The 12916-nt window shown below is 35.1% G+C and overlaps 1 protein-coding gene across 1 annotated transcript in view; it reads right to left on the reverse strand.

Moving 5' to 3' along the window:
* GCFC2 (GC-rich sequence DNA-binding factor 2) overlaps positions 1-12916 on the reverse strand; it is a 46292-nt gene that overhangs the window by 18773 nt on the left and 14603 nt on the right. Inside the window, exons 6-11 of the mRNA XM_080813947.1 lie at positions 7772-7958; positions 5705-5828; positions 4666-4747; positions 4078-4190; positions 2926-3125; positions 948-1098 (exon numbers count right to left, since the gene is read on the reverse strand). Coding sequence (XP_080670073.1) covers positions 948-1098; positions 2926-3125; positions 4078-4190; positions 4666-4747; positions 5705-5828; positions 7772-7958 — 857 coding nt within the window. The remainder of the gene's footprint in view (positions 1-947; positions 1099-2925; positions 3126-4077; positions 4191-4665; positions 4748-5704; positions 5829-7771; positions 7959-12916) is intronic.

Here is a 12916-nt window from a genome sequence, read left to right on the forward strand (position 1 = left end):
GTTTCACTTTTTAAGAATTCTGCAGCCTGGGGCGCCTGGGTGGCTCAGTGGGTTAAAGCCTCTGTTTTCGGCTCAGGTCATGATCCCAGGATCCTGGGATCAAGCCCCGCATCGGGCTCTCTGCTCAGTAGGGAGCCTGCTTCCCCCTCTCTCTCTGCCTGCCTCTCCACCTACTTGTGATCTCTGTCAAATAAATAAATCAAATCTTAAAAAAAAAAAAAAAAGAAGAATTCTGCAGCCTTTGCTATCCGAATCTGTTCTCAGGGACATGGTGAAACAGTTCCATATCAAGTACAATTTCAGATGAAACAAGTCTTCAGACTGAGTCACAAACAAGCATCAATGCTAAGTGCAGATGTGAGGGAGATGTAGTAAGGTTTTTTAAAGAAAGAAATGAAAAGAAATGGAGTGAAGTCAAGGGAAAGGAAGAAATCCTACTGCAGTAGGAATGAAAGTATATCACAAATAAATGACTCAGATGTTATAAAAGTAACACTAATGTCATAAATGCTAAAGGCTAAAGGCTGAAGAATACTAGCAGTCTGGTAGCCAATCACTTGTGCAAAGAAGTACTCCTTAATTACCTTCAATTATGACATCTATTGATTTTTACTGCATTTTACATTTCCCTGTGTTCAAAAACTTCTAAAAAAAAAAAAATCTGTGAATGTAGGGGCGCCTGGGTGGCTCAGTGGGTTAAAGCCTCTGCCTTCAGCTCAGGTCATGATCCCAGGTCCTGGGATCGAGCCCCGCATCGGGCTCTCTGCTCAGCAGGGAGCCTGCTTCCTCCTCTCTCTCTGCCTGCTTCTCTGCCTATTTGTGATCTCCGTCTGTCAAATAAATAAATAAAATCTTTAAAAAAAAATCTGTGAATGTAACAGAAATTAATGATCTTAGACTCTGCCACAGAATAATTTAATTTTACCAAGATTACAAAGCAGTAGTACCTGTAAGTCGAGGAATAATTGTTTTGTTGATGACAGCAGACAAGATTTTCTTATCAGAACTATCTTCCTTCTTTGAATCTTCCATACTGCTAGTCATAAATTCTTCTATAGATGTGAACCACGGCATCTGTTTTAAACCTATGGCATCACACTTATAAATAAAATTATCAAAATTATCAATACATTCTTAAACATTACTTTAGAATAGTTATATTTTTGAGTAATCACTGGAACCTTTCTGAGAATCAAAAAAGAATAATTCCACATTTTAAGCCCCTATATTTAGCACTAGACCACCAAGACTAGGCAGGACGACATGACTAAGATGTGATGTCTAAACAGTATGACAAGAAACTATATTCTATTCATTGTTTGTATGACAAATTCTCCAAAAATGCCCACTGTGTTCAGAACCTGCCACACTTTACTTTTGGGAACAAAATATACATTTGTAAGAACAGTACTTAAAATAACCTGGAATTTGTTTATAAAAATTCATTTACCTCATGCAAAATTCATTTCTGGCTCCCTCAATTCTCATAGGCACAAATGTGTTTTTTACAGGTGGTTTAGCTTAATAGGCAAGTGGCAGATGGCAAATTATTATTTGTTGGATGAATGAACAGATCAGCTGAGTGGTTAACAACTATGCTGCTGTCCAACCACCTACTTCTTTTCTTAGGGATAAGCTTAGCTCCTGTAGTATGAAGACTGCCTGGACCTGAACCTAACACAGCAACAGGCATGCATGACTAGGACACAGAAAGATAAAAGGACATGGCTCTGTCTCCTTTAATTTGTTCAATCTTTATCTTTTGTTCTCTATTCCTTCATTTACTCATTTGTTTCCTTACTAAATATATTCACACGGATGTTCCACTATCAGTAAAACTATCAGTAAAAGTTCCTTCAAAATCTTTTTCCCTCTGGAAAGTCCCCATTCCTATTAATGGAACTACCACTGCTCTAATAACCCAGAATCAAAACACTGGGGCAACCTTTTGATGTGATGATGTGTCAGAGTTATTCTCAGTATTTTGCTAATTCTTTCATTTTAATTCCAATATAGTTAACATAGAGTTGTATTAGTTTCAGGTATACAATATAGTGATTCAACACTTCCATACATCACCCAGTGCTCATCAGGACAAGTGCACTGCTTAATCCTCATGCCTATTTCACCCACTTCCTTGTCCTCCTCCCCTCTGGTAACCATCAGTTTCTTCTCCATGGTTATGACTCTCGGTGTCTCTTTATCTCTCTGTATAATCAACCCTTCTCTCTCCTTTGTCACTACCATTCTGTGTGAGGAATTCACTACCTTGGACTTGGTGTAGAGCAGTAGCCTTTCAGTATTATATCCACCACTTATTTCCCTTCTCTCCAAGTTAGCCTGCTGCTAGGGCTTCCTAAAACATTACTCTCATAATGCTACTCCTCCCATTATTTACCAAGATAAGTTCCTATCTCTTAATTTAGGATCTGAATCTCTACGTAGTCTCTAGCTCCTGAACTACGATTTCTCCTTATTCACTTTTACAAAAAAAGTTTGTCTCCTGTTTAAATCTTCTTTACTCTTCCAATCCTCATTTCCACTCCCCTCCTCAATGCAGCTTTCCAAACCAAATTATTACCAATGTATCATCTCCAACTTCAGAATTCTTGGTATGTATGTCAAATTCCTCAGGCCAAAAGCTAACACTACCTTTACATTTTTAAATCATTTAAAAAGATAATAAACTTATCATAGAAGAAGCTAAAAAACAAAAGACAAAAAAGTTTCCTTTGCAGATGTTTAGTGCTATTCAGCCTTAAAAATAAAGGGGGAACCAAAAATAAAAAAGATGAATGCAAACTATTACCCCAAAGCACTAATTATCAATTCCAACTCTATGTATTTTAAAGATAACCTGATAACAAGGGCATTTAAATAATGAACACAACAGAATTATTTCCTTTATAAGTTAAGCTTAAATACCTTAAGAGGATTCCAATCAATCAGCTGAACTCGGATTAAGGGATTTAAAAGCTTCGGTATACACAAACTAATGAATGCTTCATAATAAGAATCAGGATACTTTTCTCGCCATTGTTGAAATTTTAACAAAATATGCTGGATATTACAAAAATCATCATGTACATCTTCAAAAATCTTCTTATGATCCTGTGAAATGTCATCTGTAAACAAAATGAGTCTCTGTATATAATACATTTTAAGTTTGTGACCTTTGTTTCCTATAAACAGTCATGTACAATGATGTATATGATCAACTGAGCTGAAAATTTTCCGTTGATATTAACATAAATTAGTTTTTATTAAGAAAGACACTTTAACAGCCATATCGACACTAAGAAACTCCACCACTTATAGAGTCCCTGTTACGTTAGCATCATAACTATCTTCTCTACAAAGCAGGTATTACCCTATTTACAGACAAAAAACAAGCAAACAAGCAACATGAGATTCAGGGAGATCAATGGATCTGCCTAAGATCATACAGAATATAGCCCTTCTTCAAACCTATCTATTTAACTCTCAGGCCCAAATTCTTAGAAATACAAAATATTTTACCTTCTTACATCACCAATTTTTTAAGTAACCTCTACCCAAAATGTGGGGCTTGAATTCACCATCCTGAGAACAAGAGTTGCATGCTTTAGCGAATGAGCCAGCCAGGTGTCCCTAAATTTAACTTTCCAATTAAAAATGACGATATAGAAAGTATGTACTAGAAAAACGAAGCCAAAAATGTCCATGATTCCTTTGCAAAAGATGAGGAAGACCGAGGGGAAAAAACTATAAAGATGCAGAACACTCACAATGTTCCTCCATTTTATCCCATTTTTTCAGAGGCAGAAAAGTCTTTTTTTTTTTTTTTTAAATAAATGCTAATCCCATAGTGGGGGCTCAAACTCACAACCCCAAGATCAAGAGTCACATGTGCTACTGAGCCAGCCAGGTACCCCAAGAAAAGTCTAAAAAGGAGGAAAAAATGTATTCTTTTTTCCTGAAATTTCCCAACTATTTTATATATATATCGCCCTTATGTATTTAAGGGGAAGCACAGTAAAGCATTTCCTACCATTTTAATATTTCAAATTAAGACATATTAGAAACTTGGTAACTGACCTTGGGTTTTTTGGAAGTCATTCATGTCTGCTGAAGACAGTTCATCATCACTAGATGTCCCTTCCTGATGATCACAATTCCCAGAAAGTGCCCTTGCTTGTCTTCTTCGTGATCTATGTTTTGCAATAAACCAAAAACAAATTAAAAACAAACAGTTCCTGTTAAAAAGAAATGCTTTAAAACAAAAAAGAAATGCCCAGAATATACATCACACAATTTTATGCTAATATTTTTGGCATTTCAGCTTGATTAATCTGAATTGGTGGTTCTCCCTCTTTTTCTTACAGGACATTCCCATGGGCTACCCAGACTTTAAAGAGGGAGTAACAATATAATAGTGACTGGCTGTAGTTATGAGAAATTCCTGGACCAATACATGCCATCTTACCTTTTCCTTTTGACTGACCCAAAACACCAGTGTGTCTTTAAACCCTGGGGCGTGAGGACCGTTTAACTCAATTTTGGTTTTATATCATTCTCACAAGCTAATGTTCAGTTATGGTTAATTATACCATATGGGTTAACTATATTTAAGTAGTGAAAAATAATTGCTCAATGATGCTTTAAGTTTTTGGGTTATATAGTTACCTTCGAGATTCAATCTCTTCTAAAATCCATTGAGTTTTTTCATCTACAGCCAAGCTTTCATTTGTTGATGTCTCAGTTCTGCCTGTTAATGAATAAAATTGATTTCATACTATAAATTCTTAAAAGAAATATAGTGAGAAACTATTAAATGAAAGTTGTATCTTGGGTGTCTATACATATAAATATATATAAATACACTTAATATGCTTAAATTGCATATTTCATCACGCAATGAAATTTCAATGTTAACTCCCTATCACAGTATTAATAGGCATTGAGCTTACTAGCCTGATACCTTGGCTGGTGAATATAGTTCAGCACTTGAGAATACTGACGAAATTCTACCAAGTTTCTCTCTCTCACATTCTTTTTCAGTAGTTTTCACCAGTTTTTTTCTATCCCTAAATTGCTACAATTATTTGTATTACCAATGCGTTATTCATATTATTTTCTACTTTAGAATGTACCATAATTTATAACCAACTACAGGTCATGTGTTTGAGAGTCACTTTGCTTTCATCAGCTATTTGGTTATGATCTCATCTCTTTCACTATTCCCTGGACAGCACTTTAATCCAAAGAAGCCATCTCTGAAAATACAAAACCAGCGTGAGAACTAAAAGGTAGCACCCAAATCTTATTTGAGATCTCACAGATAATTACCGAAACCCACCAAAACATCTTTAACCTCCACAACTAATCTGTGGAAGGACCATGAAATTTTTAATAAGTTAGATTTCTGTAAGCCTACAGGCTTATAGGTTTATGTCAACTCCTCTCAAAACAGTCATTATCGGACCATATATCTTGTCTCAAATACTAAGTGATTAGAAGTTATAATTTTTGTCTTAGACTTAATTTAGGACATTTTGAAGCCCTAGCTCTAAATATTTTGAGGTTTTTAGGAAAGGGGAGGTGAAAGGTTAGTGGGAAGATACACAATAAGCATATTTTTGTACAGGAATAAAAATATTTTATTCTTTAGCTGATAATTCAGCTTAATGAATAATAAATTATATTGAACATGAAAAACACTAACGTGATAACTGCTGTAAATACGTTGATTCATGTTTTAATTCATCTTGCCTGCGTTTCATAAAGGTCATGGCTTGTTTTAAAAGGAGTGCATGCATGGATGATTCTATTTCTTGGATGCTGATAATCTGAAATACACATATAAGTAACATTTTGTAGGTCATCAATAATGAATTATAAAAAGTAATACATAAGCACGTGTTTATGCTCAATTCTTATATAAAGGAACATTTTCAATACTACCACATTTTAATTAAAAAAATATTGTGAGATACAGATGTGGCTGCCAATGCTTTTAATATTGGTAAAACCAGAAAATCAACTTACAGTACAAAAACAGCTATAAATATCATAAATAATGAAAGCAAATGGGCTAGAGTCAGGAACATGGTTAAAATGGATAGATAAGAAATAGGATCCTTTATCTGAGATATGAGGAGCAGGAGAAAATGAGGAATACAGATTTTTTCATGAGCTGAGAGGCAGACTGATGAAACTGATTAATTTGAAAAAATGGAGAATGGAGGAGACCTAACAAGACAGGTAAAAAAGCTATTAAGCAGAAATAAGTGATTATTTAAAATCAGCGTTTCTTATATTTCTTGGGCAACAATTCCCCCCCAATCCAATGAGGTTCCATAACAGCTCACAGCCATGGGTACATCAATGTGTAGGCCAAGAGATTTTAACAGCGTCATTCTTCGAGGATCAATGAAGAAAGTGGTATTGCTATAAATACTTCAAAAACTAACTACCAAGGGACAGTAAAAAGTAAATTTGAAACAACAGGAGAAAAAGAAATCCAATTGTTTGGTAACATTTTAAATGTAAATAAAAAGCAATGAAGAAAGTAGAAAGTATTTTTTAAAGTGATTCATCTACTTAAGAAAAAAAGCCAACCCAAGACCCTAATGTAAGAACTTAGTATGTACAGAACAAAAACAGAAATTATGAAGGGAAAGAATGAATCACAGATCTGATTAATGCAAAAATTTCAAAACATCAGGATGTCAAAAAAATCACTGCAAATGAAATCAAAAGACAAACTGTTTTGTACATCAAGTAGGATAAAACATTAAAAAATTCTAAGCAGGGGCGCCTGGGTGGCTCAGTGGGTTAAAGCCTCTGCCTTCGGCTCAGGTCATGATTCCAGGGTCCTGGGATCGAGCCCCACGTCGGGCTCTCTGCTCAGCGGGAAGCCTGCTTCCCTTCCTCTCTCTCTGCTGCCTGCCTCTCTGCCTACTTGTGATCTCTGTCTGTCAAATAAATGAATAAAATCTTAGAAAAGAAAAAAATTCTAAGCAGTAAGACATTTTCACCATATAAGGAAAAAAGAAAAAGAAAAATCCCCACTATGAACTATGCACAGACAACAAATAATTGGCAAGAAAAAAGACTTCAAGTGTTAATAAAACAAAGGGTTGTTTCAGATCAAAATAAATAGGTAAGATGAAATTAGAGAAGACGACAAACCACGAGAGACTCTTGACCATAGGAAACAAACTGAGGGCTGCTGCAGGGAGTTCGGGTTGGGGATGGTGTAACTGGGTGAAGGACATTAAGAAAGGCACGTGATGTAATGAGCACTGGGTATAAGACTGATGAATCACTGAACTCTTCCTCTAACACTAATAACACACCATATGTTAATCAATTATATTTAAATTTTTTAAAAGGGAAAAAAATGAGAAAAAATATGTAAAAACAACCATTTTTTAAATGAAATAAGCTAAAAATAAAACTGATACAATCCTTTTGGTGAATAAATAAACAATGTTTTATAAGCCTTAAAGATATTTAGACACTGACTTAATAATTCCCCTTCTCGAAATTTTTCTTAAACAGATGGAATTTTAACACAAAAATTTATATACAAAACCCTGTAATACCAAAATAACTGCAAAAAACCTAACTGTTCAACATTAAGGGGATACTTAATGTTGCAGTATGTAAAAAATGTATAGGAAAACCCTAGAGGAAAGAATTTAATTGTAGGATTTACTTTTAAAAAATCTCGTGGTGAGGGGATTTCCATATAAAAAAGGAAATACTGTATTTATAACGATGTTACCTTTTCATTAAGACAGTCAATTAAATTTTCCACATAAATTTTCATGTTTTTATAGAATTTAAAATTTAGAGCTTGATTTGATGAATTCTCTAGGTTCTGGATGGTACTCTTTGAGCTCTCGACATCTTGTATGTATTTTTCATATTCCCTCAGGTGTGAGCGGTGAGTATCCTGTAGCAATGTTAATCTAAGTAAACAAAATAAAGAAAAATGGAAACTAAAAACTGTTTTTCCAACTTCTATTTCTACTACAGTAAACAGCAGTCTAATGAAATTTTTTCAAAGCTACCTTACAGAGACCACCAAGGAAACTGACAATCATATAAATCTCGGTCTATGAGACTTTTTGTGCAAAGAAGGGCATAATGAAAGAGGTCTCAAAGGAAAAGGTATGAAAGAACACTTATAGGTTTTTAGGTGCTCAAGCTAATCAGAGGGTAATTTTAGGGTGAAAGTTGTTAAGTGTTGACTGATCAGAACTGGTGAGTTTCTAGAACAATCCAAAGTCTTTTATGTGAAACTCAGGAGTCCATCAGGAGTAAGAACAATTTGTGGTCTTTCTTAGAACATTTGAATAAGCTGGTATTAAAACCATTTGAGCATGTTATGATTTGGTATAATGTGTTTTGTGATTCAATGGTTTTACCTGCCATTAGAATTTCATGTTCTTTAAGGCATATATATATATATATTTTTTAAGATCTTATTTATTTATTTGACAGACAGAAATCACAAGTAGGCAGAGAGACAGGCAGAGAGAGGGGGAAGCAGGCTCCCTGCTGAGCAGAGAGCCTGATGCGGGGCTGGATCCCAGGACTCTGGGATCATGACCTGAGCCGAAGGCAGAGGCTTAACCCACTGAGCCACCCAGGCGCGCCTCTGAGGCATATTTCATTTCCTGTTTTTGATGTAGCCCCCCATACACTTTTCTATTGATAAGACAGCCTTTCTTCAACCTTGTGAATTATCACATGTATCAACTGATGTAACGTGAAAAAAAAGTGTCAAATACAATTCAATGTTTGCTTATTTTTTAAAATTCAGTTCTCTCTCCATACACCTGACAGTAGAAACACTCTTTCTTTAAAAGTATCTGGAATGTGGGTGCCTGGGTGGGTCAGATGGTTAAAAATATCTGGAATGTGTTTTCCTCTAATATTCGACACTGTGAGTACATTATAATTAGAGAATTAACTACAAATGAAGCAACAAATTTGTAGTACGTGGTCTTCAATTGAACTTTTTTTTCCAAAAATTCAACTCTTCCAGCTAATCTGCTGTATAATGAAAAGTCAGTAAGTACTTGCTTAGACCAAATGTCATCTATCCATTTCCCTGGAACAATGACTAATGTGTTTGTTTTTCAAAGTTTTTCTTTGCTTTATGGATGGAGACAGTTAAGAAATAAGTCAAGAATGGAGACAGTTAAGAAATAAGTCAAGACAATAATGGACAGAAAACATTATGAATAAAATACTTTGAGTGGAATATTATTGGCTATAACAATAAGCTCATAAATACATATTACATGAAAAAAGCAAGGTATACAGGGTATACAGTGTGCTTCATTTTTTGTATTAAAAAAATGGGCAATATCTAAGTATATATGTGCTTGTATAGATATACAGACTACTTCTGGAATGAAACATAGGAAACTGGGAGGATGGTTTCCTTTGGGGAAGGTGACTTCCTTTTCTCTGTGTATCTTTTTGTACTGTTTGATTTTTGTCTTTAGTCTCTGGACCACGAAAACATATTTTCTTTTTAAAATAAAAAACCCAGTTAATAATAAAATAAAAAAGGGCAGCTCAGTTGGATTGGCATCTGACTCTTAATTTTGGCTCGCATCATGATCTCAGGGTCATGAGATCAAACCCTGAGTCAGGTTCCACGCCCAGCAGACTCTGCTTGGGATTCTTTCTTCCTCTCCCTCTGACCCTCCCCTTGCTCTTGTACATTCTAATTAATAAAATCTTAAAAAAAAATACACTAAAGTTAAAAATAAAACCTATCCAGATAAAGTGAAATGCTAATCTCTATCAGTGGTCTGCTACCTTTTTACTATTATATAATTCATGCAAGACAACGGTCTCCAACACAATTTCAAAAAAGCCAAAAAACAAAAACCCCCAAGTCCCGAGTTATATGTAATTTTTGATGCAATGAGTATAATTCTAGTTCTGTTCTTCCAATTAAGGAGGGACTATCAGAAGGACAGCAAATAATAGTAAGGTTATTACAAAAAGTCTTGAATCAAGGCAATCTTCACTTAATATCACCACTGATAAACAATGACCTAGAACACAGCTTGGCAAACTTTTCCTCTAAAGGTCAAGATAGTCAATATTTTAGGGTTTGGAGTTAGATGGTTGCTATTGCTACTACTCAACAGCAGCCAAAGACAATGCATAAAGGCGTAAGTACGGCTGTGTGCCAATAAAACTCTATTTACAAAAATAGGCAGTGGGCTGGTAGTTTGCTAACTCCCTATAATATAGCCTAGTATCTAAAACTGGTACATCTATATATGTTTATATTTATTTCACAATACAATGCTATAAAATGTCCTTTTCTACATCAAACCATTTAAATGAGCAACTATGACCAATATTTCTTAGGTGCAATATGATTACGGAATGAAACTACTTTAAAGCTGATTTACACAAAAGATACAGGGGAAGAAAATTTGGAATGTACTGCTGTGTATTAGAAAAAAATTCCCAAGTATTAAAAAAAAAAAAAGCAATGAAAATGTTCTTTATGAACATCATCCTTCCATTGTGTTTGGAAAAGATACTGGTGTGACTTCAATCTAACATTTGTTAAGACTTTTCTGTTACCTCACATTTAATCTTTCTTGAAGAGTATTCCATGCGTACTTGAAAACAATGTACATTATGCTGCAATTGAGTGGAATGTTCCAGCTGTATGGTTAGGTCCATTTTGCTCAGGATCACTGTTTCCTCCTTGATTTTCTGTTTGGATGTTCTATCCATTATAGAAAAGTGGGATACTGAAGTCTCGTTCTATTACTGTATTGCTATATTTCTCTCTTCAGCTGTTGATATTTGCTCTATATAGGTGCTATAATGTTAAGATGCATGTTTATTTATAATTGTTTACTATTATAATTCCTGATAAACTGATCGCTTTATATACCACCATGTCATTCTGTCTCTTGTAATAGTTCTTAACTATGCCACTACTGCTCTTTAGTTTACTATTTGCATGGAATATATTTTTCAGTCCTTTCACTTTTAGTCTATATGTATCCTTAAATCTAAATGAGTCTCTTGCAGACAGTATGTGGATCTTAATTTTTTTTTATCCATTTAGCTGCTGTATGTCTTTTGATTATACAGTTTAATCTTTTATATTTAAAGTAATACTAATACAGAAGGACTTACTTATTGCCATTTTGTAAAATGTTTTCTGTCTTGTAGTTATTTTCTGCCTTTTCTTCTCTTGCTACCTTAGTGTTTTGTTGATTCTTTTTTTTTTAAAGATTTTATTTATTTTATTTGACAGACAGAGATGACAAGTAGGTAGAGAGGCAGACAGAGAGAGGAGGAAGCAGGCTCCCTGCTGAGCAGAGAACCGGATGCGGGGCTCGATCCCAGGATCCTGGGATCAGGACCTGAGCTGAAGGCAGAGGCTTTAACCCACTGAGCCACCCAGGTGCCCCTTGTTGATTCTTTATAGGGACATGTCCTCAGTCTTTTCTCATTTTCTTTTGGGCATCTTCTATAGGTTCTCTCCGTGTGTATACGTGTGTGTGTACACACCATGGGGATTGCAAAAAATATCTTATAGTTCTAAACTATTTTAAGCTGATAATAACTTCAATCACATAAAAAACTGTACTCATTCCTTCTTATTTCCTCCATTTCTTTTTATTGATGTCACAAATTACTTTAAAATTTTGTATTAACAGCATTATAGCTTTTTGTGTTTATCTTTTAAATTCTATACCTGAACTAAAACTGATTTTCACATCACCCTTACAGTAGAATCTGAGTATCTAGTTGTCTATATATTATGTTTACCAGACAGCTTTTTTTTTTTTTTTAAAGATTTTATTTATTTGAGAGACAGATCACAAGTAGGCAGAGAGGCAGGCAGAGAGAGAGGGGGGGGGGAAGCAGACTCCCTGCTGAGCAGAGAGCCCGATGTGGGGCTCGATCCCAGGATCCTGGGATCACAACCTGAGCCAAAGGCAGAGGCTTTAACCCACTGAGCCACCCAGGCGCCCCTACCAGACAGCTTTATATTTTGTTTTGACATGGTTCCTATTACCAGCTGGCTTCCTCTCAATCTGAACTTTTGATAGTAATTTTTGTAAGGCAGGTTAATGGTAATGAACACCTTCAGCTTTTATCTGAAGTTTTTATTTCTCCTTCATTTTTGAAGGACAATTTTTATCGGTTACAATAGTCCTGGGTGGGAGTTTCTTTCAGCACTTTGTATGTATCATTCTACTCCTTCTGGCCTATAATGTTTCTGTTGAGAAATCTACTGATAATCTTATGGGGCTCCCTAGTATCTGATGAGGTGCTTTTGTCTTGTGGCTTTCAAAATTCTTTCTGCCTTTTAAAAGTTTATGTGTCTCAGTGTGAGCTTCTCTGGGTTCAACCTTCTTGTAATCTTTTAAGCTTGAAATCGGATGTCCACTTCCTTGAAATCAGTAAGTTTTTGACCACGATATCTTCAGATAAGCTCCCTGCCCCACTCTCTCTTCTCCTACCTGGGCTTCCATAATGTATACATTGTTCTGTTTGACAGATACTGTAAGTCCCTTAGGTTTTCTTCCCCCTTTTTTTTTTTTTTTGTTCCTCTGACTTGATAATTTCAAATGACAGTCTTTGAGGTCACTGGTTCTTTCTTCTGCTTGATCAAATAGGTTGCTGATCTCCTCTAGTGAAATTTTCAGCTCACTTATTGTATTGCTTAGCTCCAGAATCTTTGGTTCTTTTTTTTATCATTTCTATTTGTTGATATTTTCACTTTGTTTATATACTGTTTCTGTAATTTTCTTTAGTTGTGTGTGCTCTCTTATAGCACTTTCAGCTTCTATCAGATTTTTCTGAACTGTTTGCCAAGTAATTGATAGATGTGTTTCTTTAAGGTTGGTTCTGGAGAATTATT

Source organism: Martes martes (genome assembly GCF_963455335.1).
Source record: "Martes martes genome assembly, chromosome: 9".
In the NCBI taxonomy this organism is placed as follows: Eukaryota; Metazoa; Chordata; class Mammalia; order Carnivora; family Mustelidae; genus Martes; species Martes martes.